Genomic DNA, 18,064 nt, shown 5'->3' on the forward strand with positions numbered 1-18,064 from the left:
AATAAGGGTGTGGGTAAGAAAAGACGACAATTTCGCCCCCCACACACACACTTTTTAAAATCTAACTTATCTCACTAAAAGTACATATTCGACTTCACTATTCTTCAGACTGTGAACAAACCTGAATAGACTAATTTAATACAATGATAAGCATTAAAAAAACCTGAACCACCGGACCAAGTCGTGTTTATGTAATGAAAACTACTCTCAGATCTTACAACTTTGAATATTTATTTTCTTTAACTAGATTCAAGGATATTCAGATATCTCTTCGGAACATACAATTGTTTGAAGATTCCTTATTGGTTAAAAAAAAATCTTTTACAAATTTTACAAACTAAAATTGTAGAATACACTCACTTAGAGAGAAAACCTTTTCAACAAAAATTCTAGTTACTACGTTCATACATCTATCTTATTCTTGTTCTTTGTATAATAATAAAGAATAGTAGAATAAAAAAAATAACTTAATTTGTTTCAGATTATACGTTTACATTGCCATACACTGTAAACTGTACACTCAACGCTTAAGACTCTACACTCTACATATGCAGTACAAAGCAGATTAAAAATTTAACTTTACAAAACACACAAAATGGCGGCTCACAGGGCAAGGTAAATTATTATTAAAATTTTAAATCTTTACTTTTTATTCTTTACTAAAAATGTATACCCCCAAGGCGAATACACAGTTTTAATTTCAAAGATTAATTATGAAAAAAAATTGAAGTTTTAATGTTAAAAGTTTATTAAATATCTATTAATTCAAAGTAGCAAAAATCACTTTTTAAAAGTAAAATCTAATAATTCTGTTTAGGAAAGATCAATTTTGCAGAAAGAAATGTCACAATGGAATCTGGATTGTTTTTTGGCTTGCATTTAAAATTAAATTTTGTAGATCCAATCAAAGTTAAAAATTTCAATCTACAAAACTCCCCCTCAGATCCCCAATATAATTAGAAAAAAATCTGCAGATGGTTTGCAATGTTTTCAAAAGATGTCTAGTCAGAGAAATGTATTTTTTAGACTTCCTCTTGGAATTAGACGGAAAATACAGAAATATGTAAGGTTGGTAATCAATTATAAAGACCTAAAAAAGTGTGGAATAGAAAGACGACTGTGTAACCAATGATTTTAAATCTATAGTCCATTGAAGATGAATCACAGAATTTGTACACGAGCCCATTTCACTTAATAATTGGATTTATAAATAGCTTTATAACACCATACAATCATTTATGATTTCTTCAATGTCGTCTTTCTATTTCTCAGTTAAATGGGTCCTACACAGGGAGTAAGGAATAGAAGGGAGATATAACTGACGCGGTTCGCCCTACCATATGATTATACATGCTTTGCAGACGAGTACTCCATTTGTATATGAAATATTCAGAATAGGTTATTGTATACGCAGTAAATATACATCAGACAAATACAAATGGAGTACTCGTCTGCAAAGCATGTATAATCATATGGTAGGGCGAACTGCGTCAGTTATATCTCCTTGCTCCCTGGTCCTACATTTCCACGGGGTTAATCAACAACTTTTTATAATGATAATACAGAATACATGTTTTTATTCAAAAATAGGAGATTCTTATCAAAGTTTCATAAATAAATTGAATATTTTAACAATACATTAAAACAATTCACATTAAATATAGGGTTAAAGAAAGTGGCAGCAATCTAGTTATTTAGTTACATCGTCGATTTAGTTATTTTTTGTCCTATTATCTAAGTTATAATTATTTTAAAATAACATTTTTCTCTTTTTTTTCAGAATATTTGTATTTTTCGCGCTGACCTTTGTTTGCATGTGGGAGTCCTACAGAAATATTAGGAAACATTCAACAGAAAAATCATAAAAACATTTTTCCTTAAAGGGAGTGTTCGCGAAAAATGAAAGGGGGTATAGACTTAATGCGATAAAAAGCGCTTTTGATCGCTACTAATCTTACTTCTATCTGTTGCGTCTATAAGGAGAAAATTGTTAAAGACGTATCATACCGAAGAACGTAGCGTAGCGTACAAATGTGGCGAAAGATAATTGATGACTATAGGTTGTAATATCTGAATGATTTGTTTGAAATTAAACTGATTTTTTTTACAGTCTAAGTCGTGTGTTGCAATTTTCTTAATTTGTATGGATGCCATGTTATTCGGTATGAGACGTCTTTAACAATTTTCCCCTTATAGACACAACAGATAGAAGTAAGAATAGTAGCGATCAAAAGCGCTTTTTTATCGCATTAAGCCTATAACCCCTTTCATTTTTCGCGAACACTCCCTTTAAAATTAGAAATAAAAAAATTGGATAGGGGGTCAAGGGGCGGATACAGGAGTTTATTAGGGGTGAGACAACTCAGAATTTTCTTTTTATTTTCCGTAGCTTCCTCCCTAAGAAGGGGGGGGGGAAACTTTTCCAGGGGTGAGCCATTGCTTCAATGCTCACCTGAGAGTTTTTTTATACAGTAATAGCTTAAGTACCCGGCGTTGCCCGTGGAATTAAACAAAATTAAATTTTGAGGAAAACAACTTAATTTAAAAAAAAAATTCGATTCAAAAAAATAATTTCAAATTTGTTTGGCCTATGTTACCCCCAAGGTACCCATGGGTTTCCTAAAAAATACCAGCCAACTCGGTACAGCTGTTTGGCTGCAGCTATATCTAACATATATGTATGAGCGAAGAGCTTTACTGCTTTATTTTATAGATTAATGCGAAAACCGGGATCTCAATTACTTTTAACCGCCAAATTTGAGTTCAATTAATCTACAGGGTTAACCACAAAGAATGATACTGTAATGACGACCTCAACCTCTTTAAATGTGAGGTCTCAAGTTGAATTAAGTATTCTGCCATCATTATTGTCTATAATAATGGCCTTAGGAAAAGAAAGAAACAAATGTACAGTTGCAGAGAATTCTAAATATAGGGAAACAGATAGAGTTAATCCCGTAAAGTTGTCTCTGAAGTCTCATCCTTTGTGGGTAACCCTGTACTTTCTAAAAGAAAATATATCTAATGTCAATCAGATCCTAAATTTCATGGTTGTCAGAAGAGATTTAAATACAATTTTAGTTTTGACCAACTTTTAATTACTTGACGAAGTTTACAAACATCTTTTCTATAAAAAAACATTCGTATATATATATGTTGCGTATATATATATATATTCGTATATATATATTGCGTATAACAGCTGGACCGATTGGGCTGAAATTTGTTGTGGACGCTCAGTAAACTAATTAGTTGCTTAGGAACAGGTTGAGAAAATAAAAATTAACTCTTATCATTGATAATAAGTAATCTTATTAGATTACTATTTTCTATAATCTCTCTTAAATCACAAAGATTTTCGGGAATTTTTATTAAAAAGACGACATTGAAAGAATTTGAAGAAATCTGCAAACAAATTCATAGAAAATAAGAAATTAAATATAATGTAGAAAAAGGAAATAATTAATTTTAACATTGATTTATTGACAAATTTTTTTTGAGAAATATGTTCCTAGACATCTAATTAGTTTACTATAGAATTTTTATCATATTTTCGTTAATTAATAATTTAAAAAAATCGATTCTTAAAACGTACCTACCCAAATTCATGATTTTGAACGTCGACTTTGCACTCAAACTTAGTAAATATACATTGTTGAAACGTTTTATACTTCTCACATCCTTAAGAATTTGTCTACAACACTGCATACTCATACATAGCCGGTCTGTCCCTTTAAATGTAAGTAAACTGAAAGGTTCAACCGATGAAACTGTTTAACAGATATTTATCAGAAAAGAGTAACTTTAGAAAGGAAGGACTAATTGTTACAACTTGGCTCCTCAGTATTGATACCAATGCATTTTATGAATATTACGAAGTATGGAAAACAACAGACGTAAAAAAAGAAGATTAATTGTATACCGGTTTTTTTCTTTATAGATTAGATTATTGCACGGGACTTAAATTAAGTAAATTATTTTACTCTAAATTTAATTAAAAGTTGATTCACAACGGCACCCGTATAGAGATAACGTCGTTTTTTATCTGAAAATGTGCTGAATTCTGTCAATTTTTTTCCTTCTCTCACCGCATTAAAATATCAATTTTAATACAAGAATATTTTCGTTAATTTTGCTTAAAACGAAGGTTTAAAAGACATCGTTATAAATTGGGCATGCATACAGCTTTAGCAAGAGAGAGAGTTAATGACACAGCTTGATATAAATCATTGGAATAAGTTGAATGTGCTTTCCAGACTTTTTTGTTTGAACCACGATGTAGCAAGACTCTATGGAATATGAGCAATCAACAATATATACATATTTGTTTATTAAGTTTTAAAAATGTCTTATTTTTATGCTTGAATCCTCGCGATGCCTAATAAAAAAATTTACATTTGTAAATATTTATATGAATAAATTATTTAACATGCATTAGAAGGCTTTTTTCTGCCGATCGTTTCTTAATAAGTTTAATGTTTTGCTTTCTACAGACTAAGTTTTTTATTGTTTCAAATCGGACATTTTCATTAAACAAAACTACCAAAAAGATGTTTAAAGTCTACTGAAAGAAATACAAATTTCTTAAACTTGTTTTTTTTTTCTGGGACAAAGTTTAATGAATTGGAGAGAGATCACTGAACTATGTAACGTCGGTTCAAATCCTGAATCACCGATTCAAATCATCATAAATCTTTAAATTTGAATCGCTGATTTAGGATTTGAAGGTAGTTCATCGGACCTTTCCTTATTTTATTAAATTCCGTCTCTTTTCTTCGCAAATATATGAACACTCCATGTGATTACTTAATCACAAATATATGAACACTCCATGTGATTACTTAATCACAAATAGTTGGAGTCAACCAACAAAGGAGAATCTTGTCAACTTTTTAAAAACACATAAATATATATTAGCATTTACAATTTTTGGTTTTATATGCAAAAGACGACATTTAGATTTTTGATCGGAGAATTAAAAACATTTACAGATCCTCATACCAGTCCCTTTTCTTTGTTAAAGTTAAGACAAAGGTATTGAACACTTACCTCAAGCTTTAATTATCTCATCCCTTTATCTTTGAACCTGATGGTGAGAACCTTTGATATTTTATATTTAACTTTTTAAAACATAAAAAAATTGTGACTTCAAGTTGCAAAAATATCAGGTTAAGAAAATTAGATTTTGAGACATGTGTTAATTTCCCTTGATTAGCAAGATAACCTTGAATATTAAATCTAATCTAGAAAAATTGTTTGTTTTGTTCAGGGGTTGGGTTATCTATCGATCAATACATCTCATGAATATATTTACACAATGAGTAATTTTATTTATGATTGTTTACTGTTTAATCTCTGATTACAGAATATACATGGAACACTGAATACAGAATAAACATGGAACACTGAATACAGAATAAACATGGAACACTGAATACAGAATATACATGGAACACTGAATACAGAATATACATGGAACACTGAATACAGAATATACATGGAACACTAATTACAGAATATACATGGAACACTGATTACAGAATATACATGGAACACTGTATACAGAATTTACATGGAACACTGATTACAGAATATACCTGGAACACGGTTTACAGAATTTACATGGAACACTGAATACAGAATATACATGGAACACTGATTACAGAATGTAAATGGAACACTGCTTATATTATGGAACACTTATCACAGAATATACATGGAACACTGATTACAGAATATGCATGGAACACTGCTTACAGAAAATACAGGGAACAATGATTACATATTCTACATGGAACGCATGGGATATAAATCAAACACTGAGTACATAATCTGTTTAAAGAATATATATGGAACACTTATCATGGAATATACATGGAGCACTGATTACAGGATATACATGGAACATTGATTACAGAATATACATGGAACAATGATTAAATATTTTACATGGAACATATGGGAGATAAATAAAACACTGAGTACATAATCTAGATGGAAAACATTTTTAAACCTGTGCAGTCGTGTCTAAAATGGCTACTCTTTAGAGGATAATCCTGTACAGTGCTCATTATAGATCTACATAATAAAGTTCTTCACTCATAAATAAATGTATGTTTAGGCTGAGTCATATACATGTAATGAGAAAATTTGCAATTTTCAGGTCTAGCCTAATTTTTATGGAAAAGTTGTTTTTTAATGACTCCTCAAGTTTCAACGGAACAGAGTATATTTATAACTTTAGAATATATTAAGAAGAAAGGAACTAGAGGATTTAAATAGCTTTTCCTTAAAAAATAAACCAGAACTGAAAATTGCGAATTTTCTTTTTACAATTTTGCGAATTTTCTGTGATTCTGTGATTTAATCTTTATAAAATTTTAGATTTTGATAGAAATAATCTACATGCACATTTTTGATTTTTTAAACTTTTGATTTTGAGAGAAAAAAAGGTTCGCCGTTTTTTTTGAATAACAAAAAAATAAAAGAATTTCAAGAAATATTGAAAAAACACCATAAAGAAGAGTTGCACAAAAAAGGTACAATTTTGCACCAAGCGCCGCAAATAACACTTTTTTTGAATCACCCTGTATATATGTCAGCTATGGCAGGTGCAACAGCTGGACCAAATTGGCTGAAATTTGTCGAGGAATTTTTGAATTTGAATTTTTCAAACCTAATCCTTATAGCTAGTATGTAGTAATACATAATACCTAAATCTAAGCCTGGCTATAAATAAACACAGTAACCAACAATCCATAATACACATAATGTTATCTGTCCGTGAGTAAATCTTGTTATCTTGTGTCCCCTGCTCCAGTATACTATAAACAATGGTGAGGGTATACTGCCTGTTTATCCTTCTACCCGGAGCATACTCCGTCTTTGTTCCGGAGGGTGGGCACCATGTCTTCACCTGCTCTAGGAAGGATTGGTTCTTCTGTAGGTAGGTCACAGCAAACTATAGCCAGAATATGCAGAAGGAGAAGGTACAATTTGTGCGATTTTACTGGTAGGACTTTGAGAACTCGTAGCGCCTCTATTTTTAATTTTATACACACTTATGAGAAAAGCTATTTAATTCAATTACATATTAGAAATTCAAAGCACTTTTGTTATTCTCAATAACTCAATTACAAGAGGTGTCATTAAACATGTAATATTTCAATCTTACGCGCAAGTTTCTTCAGTTTACAGTGAGGTTTCAAATCAAAGTGTGGTTTAATGATTATAAAAATTCATAAACATGAAATAAGTGTGCTTAAGAATAATTAAAATTATGAAGGGATGATTCAATGTATGACTAATATTATTGATTTAAGGAAAATTGGGTTGGTTAAATATATTTAGCTTAACACAAGTTTATCAATATCAGAATATAACAAAGAATTTAATAATTCATTTTAATGTAAGCAATTAGAGGGTAAATGAAAACACAACATTTTTAGTCAGGGTTGAAATTTAAGTAAAGAGAATATTATTTATACATAAATAAATGTTTTGAATAATTTGAATAGGTTTAAAATTTGTGTCAAGCTTAGAGGGGTTTAAAAAAAAGTTTAGAGATAAGTTTAAAAATCTTTAAGTATTGTTTAAATGTATAAATTTTAAAAGAAATACGGGAACATTCTAAAATATCTAATATACAATATCTAATATATAATATCTAATATAAAAGAATAAAAAAAGGGTTCCAAATAATGGATTTTAGGTAGGATATTTCTTACATTTCATTATTTATTTAAACTATAGGCCATTTTTTATTATACTTCATTAAACTACACATTTTCGCGGATCTTTAATTTGGTGGATTTTCAAAATTCATACAGGTCAACGTTTTGACGCATTTATAAACTAGCTTTGAAGTAATTGTTCCCAAATTTAGGATGGTGTCCGTGGAGAAAATAAACTTGTTTTAGAAAAATTATTTAACTTGTTTTAGATGGGAGTATAATGGGTCAGTTTGTGAGACTGCTCCAGATATTGGAAGAGCTCCAAGCTGCGATAAAATTAGGTAGAATTATGTTCAGGGAGAATCAGAAAACAATGGATTTCTAGTCTTTTTTCTTTTATGATAAATTGTTTCTTTTGTAATTTACAACTAAACTATTTTTTGAAAAGGAAAAGGTTTGTCAGTAATCTCTGAATCTCTTTAACCCGATGTCGTAGATTTTTGATATTTTAAACTATAAATTCTGTTTGATCAAATATTCTAAGTTTGAAATTTTAAAGGTTTACTCAATCAGAAAATCACTCTCCTCGGAAGTGATTTTTCTTCAATGTTCTGGAAATGTATGATAATACAGTGATAACCAGAAAACAATTATTGCACTACTTAAGTGCATTTTATGTTGTGACAAAGCAAATAGTTAAACTAGACACTTGTTACATCACAAATTTAGTTAAATGGTCCTGTTTCCATTGCACAATTGGTGTGTCTCATGCTCATCGGACTTAATGTTTTTATTGTTATAACTTGATTTTAAAAGTCGTCTTTTTATTTCAGAGTTTTCTGCTTAATCCTGTAGCAGCTTACAGTAATATAAAAAGCCTGTAAAATAACTTTTTTCTCTTTTAAACTTTACAAAACATATTTAAGCTCGTAAGAAGGGGGGGGGGGTTAAAATGTTGGCAAACGTTTAAACATGTTTGATTATGTGATGTTTAGGGGAGCAAGCTGGCAGGTAGGTGGAGGATGTGATCTAAAGGTTGAAAATATAACCAAGGAGCTCCAAGGAAAATGGAGGGCAACAATCATTATCAATGGAGACGGAGAGGTGATTAAATATATTATTAAAGGGAGAGACTGACTATACATGGAAGTTGAGCTAAGAGTGCAATATTTCAGGATTCATTAAAGACCTATGAGACGTTTTAACGGTTTACAATTGTTCAGCAAGAGAGCAACAATTCGATATTTAAGATCCTCCTGGCGCGGCGCCCGCTCCGGCAGGTTGTGGTGCGGACGCCTAATCGGCAGGTTTTATAGATAGAATTTTCGCTCTTTCCCTATTAACGTCTCCTTAAAATTAAAATGAATTTGGAAAGTTCATAAATTGAGAAATACAATTGAAGTTAAGCTTTGGTATTTGGAGTAAATCGCAACAGTAAACTTAACTGCATGATACAGCCAGTTTTTTTTAACAGAAACATCGGATAGAAACCTGAGTTGTTTTTAGGAAAAAATTGCTGAGCATTGCGAGGAAGAAATATCCCTGTTTACTCCAGGATCCGTAGCTATATCTAAACTTCCATACAGGTAAAAGTATAACTTCATACAGGAGGCCTCAATAAACATTGAGCTTGAGTGAAGACTTTTAGAATATTGGTTGAAATTTTCCCCTTCAAAATTGATAAGGAGATTAAGAAAGGATTTGTGTCTGAGCCACAAACAAAAAGTTTCTTAATCCTATATCTCTGCAACCTGATGGTGTATTCCTTAGATTATTTGACGCACAACCATTTCTTCATAAACACAGCTCTTAATTCCCATGTTTATTGGAACTCCTTGGACTGTTCTAAAACATAATCAAAACTTCATTTAGTTTACCTGTAAACAAAGCCCAAGCAGTACAGTGCAGTACAAACAGTGTACAACCGGTGCCAAGCATCTTTGCTACAGTGAAGGTTAACGATAGCACAAGGTAAGCAAAAAAAATAAAATAAAAACAAAAGTTTTAGTTTTATAAGAGTTTGACATTTTCCAGGTATATTGATGAAGCTCTCAATAACACTAGCACAAATTTGGTCAAAATATTTCAATTTATTCCACAAATACAAGATGGAGGACACATAGAAATCTCATGTATTGTAAAACAAAGTATTGATGGCGCAGTTGTGTACACTGATCTTGCATCAGCTGTTTCAAAAGTCGTCTTCCCACCACAGCCTCAAACTGGGCTTGAGGTAAAGTCTTCATTAACTATTTGTTTGTTAGTTTCCAAAGTATTTCTTCAATCAAAAAAGATTCAGATCTTCAAGTTTTAAATTTCTTTATTTTTTCTGACACAAATACCGAATTTTGTGTACTATAGATTATATACATTTATCCAAATGATAATTTTGTTGTATTATTTAGGTCGAAACAGTATTAAACCGAACCCTACACATGTCCCTACTTATCAGGCATACACATTTTATTGCACAACATAAGATAAAATATATTAATTACAAATTTTGATATGATTTATCAAAAGTTTAGATTGCATAAAGTTTATGAAAATTGTGTAGTTGCTACCCGCTCCCTTCCCTTCAGGAAATATCTTGGCATTTTGTAGGGGCCAACTCTTCAGATTCTTTCCAGGTAGGTCTGGTAGGTCCGGTAGGTCCCGTAGATAAGGTAACTCAGGTAGATTAGGTAGGTCAGGTAGAATAGGTAAGTCAGATAGGTCAGGTAGGTTAGGTAGGTCAGATCGGTCTGGTAGGTTAGGTAGGTCAGGTAGGTCAAGTAGGTCAGGTAGGTCAGGTAGGTCAGGTAGGTCAGATAGGACAGATAGGTCAGGTTTGTCAGGTAAGGTAGGTAGATCAGGTAGGTCAGGTAGGTCAGGTAGGTCAGGTAGGTCAGGTAGGACATGTAGGCCAGTTATGTCAGAGAAGGCAGGCAGGTCAGGTAGGTCAGGTAGAGAAGGTACTTTGGTAGTTTACTTTTCAAGGAAGATTAAATTTTTCTAAGAAATTAGATTTCTTGTTTAGTATTTCTCTGGTAATGCATGATTCAGTGTAAAGTGACGAATAGTTAATATAAATGTAGTGTGTGCTCAGTGTGCAGTGTAAATATTTATATTTTCCCACACATATATATATGTATCACTGATAAACGGATATTATTCAGTTTTTCTTTGAAGTTAAAGTTTTAACCCTATCCCTCCCAGGATACGCTAGGGGGGAATGTGTCAAATTGACCCCCCCCCCCTCTAAATTCCATGTTTGATATCCAAATATGACAAATTATACATCATTGGAAAGCTTTCATGCTCTACTTTTAGAATCTGCAAAAAATTCTAATTTGCAAAATTTGAATTGTTTTTGGCAAAATCTATTTTTATAGCAAAAATTTTTGCAAAAAATGTCCAAATAATGATAAAATATATATTTTTTAAAAGCCAATAACCATGCCATTTCAAATATACAACAATTGCAAAATTTTAAATAACCTGTTATTAAGAAAAACTAAAAATCTGCAAATTTCTTTTGACGAGTTTTATGCAAAAGAATTTCAACAATTTATTTGCAAAACGTGTGCAATCCGTTTCCCGATGTCATAGGCTTTCCAAAGAGCTAACATCTGACAACTTAAAGTGGGTCAAAACAAAGGTTTAGTTTGTTACAGGAAAAAGTGGTCATTCATGCAGTGTGCCTCAGGACTCAGGCAGTTAGTATAAAAGCCCGGTTTATACCTATAGAGAAGGCTTTGGGTAGTTAAGAAAAGTCAGAAAATTTCAACAGCTTTTTGAGTTATGTAAAAAAACAAAAGGGGAGCAAATTGACCACCCCCCTCCCCCTCAGCAGGAAAGGGGTAAAAGGGATTTTATAATCCTTGTATCTATATATCTAGGTTCTAGTAGATGATCTGGGGATTATATAATCATTGTATCTATATATCTAGGTTCTAGTAGATGATCTGAGTTATAGGGATTATATAATCCTTGTATCTATATATCTAGATTCTAGTAGATGATCTGAGTAGGGATTATATAATCCTTGCATCTATATATCTAGGTTCTAGTAGATGATCTGAGTAGGGATTATATTATCCTTGTATCTCCTGTATCTGACCGAACCGTCAATATTTCTCTCATAATCAGGTTTAAAAATTATTTAATTTTCCAAATTTTACTCTCTGTTAAAAATCAATTTATATTTAGACTTTGTATGTTTTATCAGCAGTCAAAATATAATTGTTAATAATAATGATAATTAATTTTTATTTTTAGATCTGTAACCAAAGAAGATTTAGATTTGTTTCAGTATTTAAGGAAAAACTTGAGACAAAAAAGTTTTAAAAGTCCAAAACATGGTGTTTTTAAATTAATAAGATAGGTTTTAAAGTTAATTTTCATATAATTTCTATTACAAAGCGTAATTCATTAATTGTTTTATTGATAAGTTGGAGCTGAGCAATTGTGTCAGTTTATGTTACTCAGGGTAGTTAATATAGCAGGAGATCAAGATTATAGCATTCTTCTAACACAGAAAAGGTGACATTTTACAAATGTGAAAGAGAAAGACGACATTTATGAATTTTGTTTTTAATGTCGTTATAAAGAGTACCTTGTCAATCAACTAGTTAAGGGAAATTGCCGTGTTTAATGTTTACAGGACTTATTAAAACATAACTTGATGCTAAAGGTCGTCTTCTTTTACCACAATTGGGTTCTTCTTTTCTAATTATTGCAGAAGCATATATATTCTTAAACTATCCCTGATATCTAATTATCTCTAATATCGCTGTGTATCCAACCTAGTACCTGGAGTAAATACTGTTGGATACGTCCTACTCTCAGTATCACTGATATATAATTATCTCTAATATTCCAGTGTATCGAACCTAGTACCTGGAGTAAATACTGTTGGATACGTCCTACTCTCAGTATCCCTGATATCTAATTATCTCTAATATCGCTGTGTATCTAACCTAGTACCTGGAGTAAATACTGTTGAATACGTCCAACTCTCAGTATCCCTGATATCTAATTATCTCTAATATTCCAGTGTATCGAACCTAGTACCTGGAGTAAATACTGTTGGATACGTCCAACTCTCAATATCCCTGATATCTAATTATATCTAATATTCCAGTGTATCGAACCTAGTACCTGGAGTAAATACTGTTGAATACGTCCAACTCTCAATATCCCTGATATATAATTATCTCTAATATTCCAGTGTATCCAACCTAGTGCCTGGAGTAAATACAGTTGGATACGTCCTACTTGCAGTATCTGTGATATCTAAATATATTTATAATATTGCAGTGTATCAAACCTAGTACCTGAAGTAAATACTGTTGTATACGTCCTACTCTAAGTATCCCCGATATCTAATTATCTCTAATATTCCAGTGTATCCAACCTAGTACCTGGAGTAAATACTGTTGGATACGTCCTATTCTCAGTATCCCTGATATCTAATTATCTCTTATATTTCAGTGTATCGAACCTAGTACCTGGATACTGTACTGTACTAGTACTGTTGGATACGTCCAACTCTCAGTATCCTTGATATCTAATTATCTCTAATATTGCAGTGTATCCAACCTAGTACCTGGAGTAAATACTGTTGAATACGTCCTACTCTCAGTATCACTGATTTATAATTATCTCTAATATTCCAGTGTATCGAACCTAGTACCTGGAGTAAATACTGTTGGATACGTCCTACTCGCAGTATCTCTGATATCCATCTTCCTTCTGGTAATCCTGGCTGGGGTTCTTCTTAACGCTAAAGCAACGGGAAAATGGTGTTTCAGCAATTCAATTCAGGTATATCGACAAAATGACGAAATATATTCTTTTTATTTAAAATGTTGCTGTCCTGCTGTGGTATTAACGGTCCCAGATTAAAAAACTAATAGAACAAGAATGGTCGAAGTTTTAAAAAAAACACCCTAAATATTTCAAGTGTAAAATACTTTCTATTGAATCTCCCAGATTTGACTGAGTTTAAAATGTTTAATATCATCTCTTCTTCAACCTTCCCTCGAATCAGAACCAGACTAGATTTTCTTCTTTTCTATCTGCAAAATTGATAATTTTCTTCTCAGATAATTTTTCTGAAAAAGTGACATTGTATCGTCTTTAATATGAGGTCACATGAAATTACGTTGATTGCAGTTCCTTTAGGAGTCTTTACATCTATTCTTCGTTGACAGTTCCTGTAGGAGTCTTTACATCTATTCTTCGTTGACAGTTCCTGTAGGAGTCTTTACATCTATTCTTCGTTGACAGTTCCAGTAGGAGTCTTTACATCTATTCTTCGTTGACAGTTCCTTTAAGGGTCTTTACACCTATTCTTCGTTGACAGTTCCTTTAAGGGTTTTTACACCTATTCTTCGTTGACAGTTCCTTTAAGGATCTGTCATCTATTCTTCGTTGACAGTTTCTTTAAGGGTCTCTACACCTATTCATCGTTGACAGTTCCTTAAAGGATCTATCATCAATTCATTGTTGACAGTTCCTTTAAGGATCTATCATCTATTCTTCGTTGACAGTTCCTTTAAGGTTCTATCATCAATTCATCGTTGACAGTTCCTTTAAGGATCTATCATCTATTCTTCGTTGACAGTTCCTTTAAGGATCTATCATTTATTCTTCGTTGACAGTTCCTTTAAGGATCTATCATCTATTCTTCGTTGACAGTTACTTTAAGAATCTATCAACTACACTAATAAACATCAATTATGAAAACTATTTTGAAAAATAACAAAAAAAAGATAATTTCATGAAATAAAAAAATGTTTAGATTGTCGAGATTGCGGAAGAAAGAATTCCTTTACAAGATAAACCAGGAGAAGGGTTGGATAGGAATGGAATACAGAATGAGAAACTGGAGACAGTGGAGAAGGAGGAGAATATGGAGGAGAAGGAGAAACGAGGAAGACAGACAAAAAGAGAGGTAACAAAATTATTATTCAGGATTTTTTAAATTTCTAAAAACAAGTTCCTTGTAGTTCAAGTAACATTTTACTTGAAAATAGTCATGTCCGATTTACCACGATACCTTTTAAACATTTATCTGATGAATAACGCGGAAGATATCGTTCTTTTCCTAGTTTAAAAGTGTTTAATTCCGACAATATTTTCGATAACGTTTCTGAATAAGATACCAGCAAATAACTTTTTAAAGAAATCACAATAAAAACATCGAATTTCAGAGAGAAGTTGATTGATATGTCGTGTAATTTTGATCACACAAAGTTTTCTCTAGTACGGTTGTAAATTGGACACGCCACTCTCAATTGGAAATTCACTTTAAATTCTTTATTCCCTTTAAAGCAAAAATAGACATTTCATTGAATTATAAAAAAGTTGTGAAATTTCTCTCTTTAATTTTTCTGCCAATCAAGGCAACCTAAAGAAAAGTAGTGATTTTTGGCTTTTCTTTAGACTTAGCACTTAATATATATTCTCCTAGACTTAGCACTTAATATATATCCTCCTAGACTTAGCACTTAATATATATCCTCCTAGACTTAGCACTTAATATATATCCTCCTAGACTTAGCACTTAATATATATCCTCCTAGACTTAGCACTTAATATATATCCTCCTAGACTTAGCACTTAATATATATCCTCCTAGACTTAGCACTTAATATATATCCTCCTAGACTTAGCACTTAATATATATCCTCCTAGACTTAGCACTTAATATATATCCTCCTAGACTTAGCACTTAATATATATCCTCCTAGACTTAGCACTTAATATATATCCTCCTAGACTTAGCACTTAATATATATCCTCCTAGACTTAGCACTTAATATATATCCTCCTAGACTTAGCACTTAATATATATCCTCCTAGACTTAGCACTTAATATATATCCTCCTAGACTTAGCACTTAATATATATCCTCCTAGACTTAGCACTTAATATATATCCTCCTAGACTTAGCACTTAATACATATCCTCCAAGCAAAGATGGAACTCCACCATTTACACCGGTATCATAAAAAGCTTAATCTGATTAAGCTTAATTTAGATTTTATTATTTTTAATTTTGAAAATTAATCATTTTTAATTTATATTGCAGGTAAAAATATAGAAATTGTCAGAATTTAATACTTTAAAGCAAGAAAATGACAATATCTTCTACATTAGTGAACAGATAAAGGTTTTAAGGGTACCGTTGTGAATTGGGCATTGCTATATTTGCATGGAAGGTTACAAGTAATTACAATTACAGTTCCATCAACTTTTCGTTTGTTTATACTTGGTTCCATCCTTCTTATAAACAAACAGAAAAAAGAAAAAATCATGTTGTTGCGAATAGAACTTTTTGCTAGACTTTACATTCTAAGTCCCGGAGCCCTAGTCCTATAGTCCGATCCAGTAGACGGGGGTCAGGACGGAAAACTAGCTCCGCCCTCTCTCCTATTCAGGTTAGAGTTTTTTTTCTAATTAGAGATGGGCGCAATTGGTTCGTTCATCGTTCGTTAACGACCCATTTGTATTCATTCGTTTTGAGAACTATCGTAAATTTTCCATCTATTTCGTTTGTTTTCTAATTCAACGATCGTCAACGATTGTTTGTTCATCGAGATTGTTCGTCTAGTGAAGAAGCTTAGTTTGAAAAAATATTTCGTTCAGTAATTAAAAACTATCGTTTTTTTAAAAGTTCGTTGGAATCAATCGACCTTCGCTCGTTCGACACCATCGTTCAAGAAAAATTTCGTTTGTTTTAAAATATTTGGTTCGTTGACTGCGAGATGCCCATCTCTATTTCAAATCCACAATTTAGCCTGCATTGATATTTCTTTGCTTCCCTCTTACTTGTTCTTTTGATATTAATTTAATTTTAACTTTTAATTTTTTACTATATTATTCCCCCATTATGCATTACCACTAAATGTTGTTATAATGTTGTTTGTTTCTTCTGTCCTGAGGCCGAATTTAAAGAATTTGAGCCACGGCTGAAATTTAAACCGTGGCTCAAATATGGTTGGTTCCACTTTAATTGTATTCAGATTTTTTGAAGATTTAAGCTCAATTGAAACCGGATTTTGGGATATTTGAGACGCGGCTTAAATTCATTATATTCGGACACTGGTTAATTTAGTCTGTGGCCGAATTTAAAGAATTTGAGCCGCGGTTTAAATATGGTGGGTTTCGCTTACAATTGTATCAAATGTTTCAAGATTTAAGCCGGCGCTTAATTTAAACCGGGTTTTGGCGGATTTAAACCGCGGCTCAAATTCTTTAAATTCCATCTCTGGCTTCATTAATCCTACAATACATTTTCCTTCTTTCTCTCTACTTAGTAATTAACACTTGTTTTGTAAATTAAACTAACATTTTCTATTCGATCATACTTTTGTTGGAGAAAACAATTCAAACTGAAATAAATGGATATTTGTAGAATACGATTGTATTTGTCATATGTTAAATTTTTTAAGGAATACTTTCAGCTAAAATACTTGAAACAAATTAACAAATTTTGTCGGAAAACCTGTTTTTGATATTTAATAAAATGTGTTTTCCGTTTAGAAAGTTAGTGTAACGTCACGTGAATCAACTTATCCTGTTATGTAAACAATAAACAAGGTGCTGTACAGTGATGGTACTGCAACTAGTTTAATTATGTTTAAACAATACGCAAGATGGTGTACAGTGATGGTACTGGACTAGTTTAATTATGTTTATCTTATTGTTAATTTGTCACTACTTACTAGTATTATATGATATGTTTGTGAATTTAATGTGGATATATTTGACGTACGATGCACCTTTTAAGAACTCCATTTAATTTTTTTCTTTCTGAATTTTTTTTTCCAGAATAAAACATATCTTTAAATCCCAGCTTTTCTCCTTCTCCAACAAAATTTCTTTTGATATTATGATGCCGAACCAAAAATGCATATTACAGGCATTAAATTCTACTTCAGATTTTGAAATTTAAAACAAGCAAAATGATACTATTAAATGTCGAATCCAATGTGTCGACTTTATCAAATGTCGACAGAATTATTAAACGTCGACTGTATCAAGTCTCGACTGTAATGGGTGCAGCTTGTCGTCACTTGTGGTACCGTGCAATTATTATTCCTTTATAAAAAGCTGTTTTTTTTTTGGTATGCAACAATTTGCATTTAATCCCGCCGGGATATTTTCATTGAAAGATACTTTGAAAATCTACAAAAGCAAAAAAAAAAATCCACAAAATCCGCAAGCCCTCGGGTTTATCACCTCTTTAAAAAGGAAAGTCATTTACTCTCAGACAAATTAGAATCAATGGAAATTTGTCTGAGAGTAAATGATACATTTTGGTTTTCTTCGATAGTCTTGTTGTGAAATGTTTGTGTCATTGTATACCGTTTCTTTTAATAGATCATTTAGAATAAAGA

General features: G+C 31.7%; 1 protein-coding gene and 1 long non-coding RNA gene across 2 annotated transcripts; both read left to right on the plus strand.

Annotated features, from left to right (window-relative positions):
- The first annotated feature begins 485 nt into the window (after positions 1-485).
- Positions 486-1,844, plus strand: LOC111704519 (uncharacterized). The gene is made up of 3 exons (XR_002765845.1): positions 486-615; positions 1,027-1,068; positions 1,781-1,844. It is a non-coding gene; the product is annotated as an uncharacterized LOC111704519 (long non-coding RNA).
- Positions 1,845-6,810: 4,966 nt separating this feature from the next.
- LOC111704520 (uncharacterized) lies at positions 6,811-17,835 on the plus strand. Its single transcript, XM_023476774.1, has 15 exons — positions 6,811-6,946; positions 7,943-8,014; positions 8,669-8,777; positions 9,180-9,259; positions 9,546-9,644; positions 9,708-9,906; positions 10,079-10,125; positions 10,231-10,303; positions 11,719-11,804; positions 11,934-11,975; positions 12,144-12,197; positions 13,334-13,481; positions 14,461-14,613; positions 16,007-16,102; positions 17,208-17,835. Exons 1-15 carry the CDS (start codon positions 6,834-6,836, stop codon positions 17,250-17,252), a joined length of 1,416 nt encoding a protein of 471 aa, XP_023332542.1. The 5' UTR covers positions 6,811-6,833; the 3' UTR covers positions 17,253-17,835.
- Positions 17,836-18,064: the final 229 nt, after the last annotated feature.

Source organism: Eurytemora carolleeae, unplaced genomic scaffold (assembly GCF_000591075.1).
Source record: "Eurytemora carolleeae unplaced genomic scaffold, Eaff_2.0 scaffold589, whole genome shotgun sequence".
Classification (NCBI taxonomy): Eukaryota; Metazoa; Arthropoda; class Copepoda; order Calanoida; family Temoridae; genus Eurytemora; species Eurytemora carolleeae.

Coding starts and splice junctions, on each gene's coding strand:
- LOC111704520 (XM_023476774.1), top strand. CDS start 6,834: ATGGTGAGGGTATACTGCCTGTTTATCCTTCTACCCGGAGCATACTCC. Junction 8,778..9,179: donor TTATCAATGGAGACGGAGAG/GTGATTAAATAT, acceptor AGTTGTTTTTAG/GAAAAAATTGCTGAGCATTG. Junction 11,976..12,143: donor GATTTGTTTCAGTATTTAAG/GAAAAACTTGAG, acceptor TATGTTACTCAG/GGTAGTTAATATAGCAGGAG.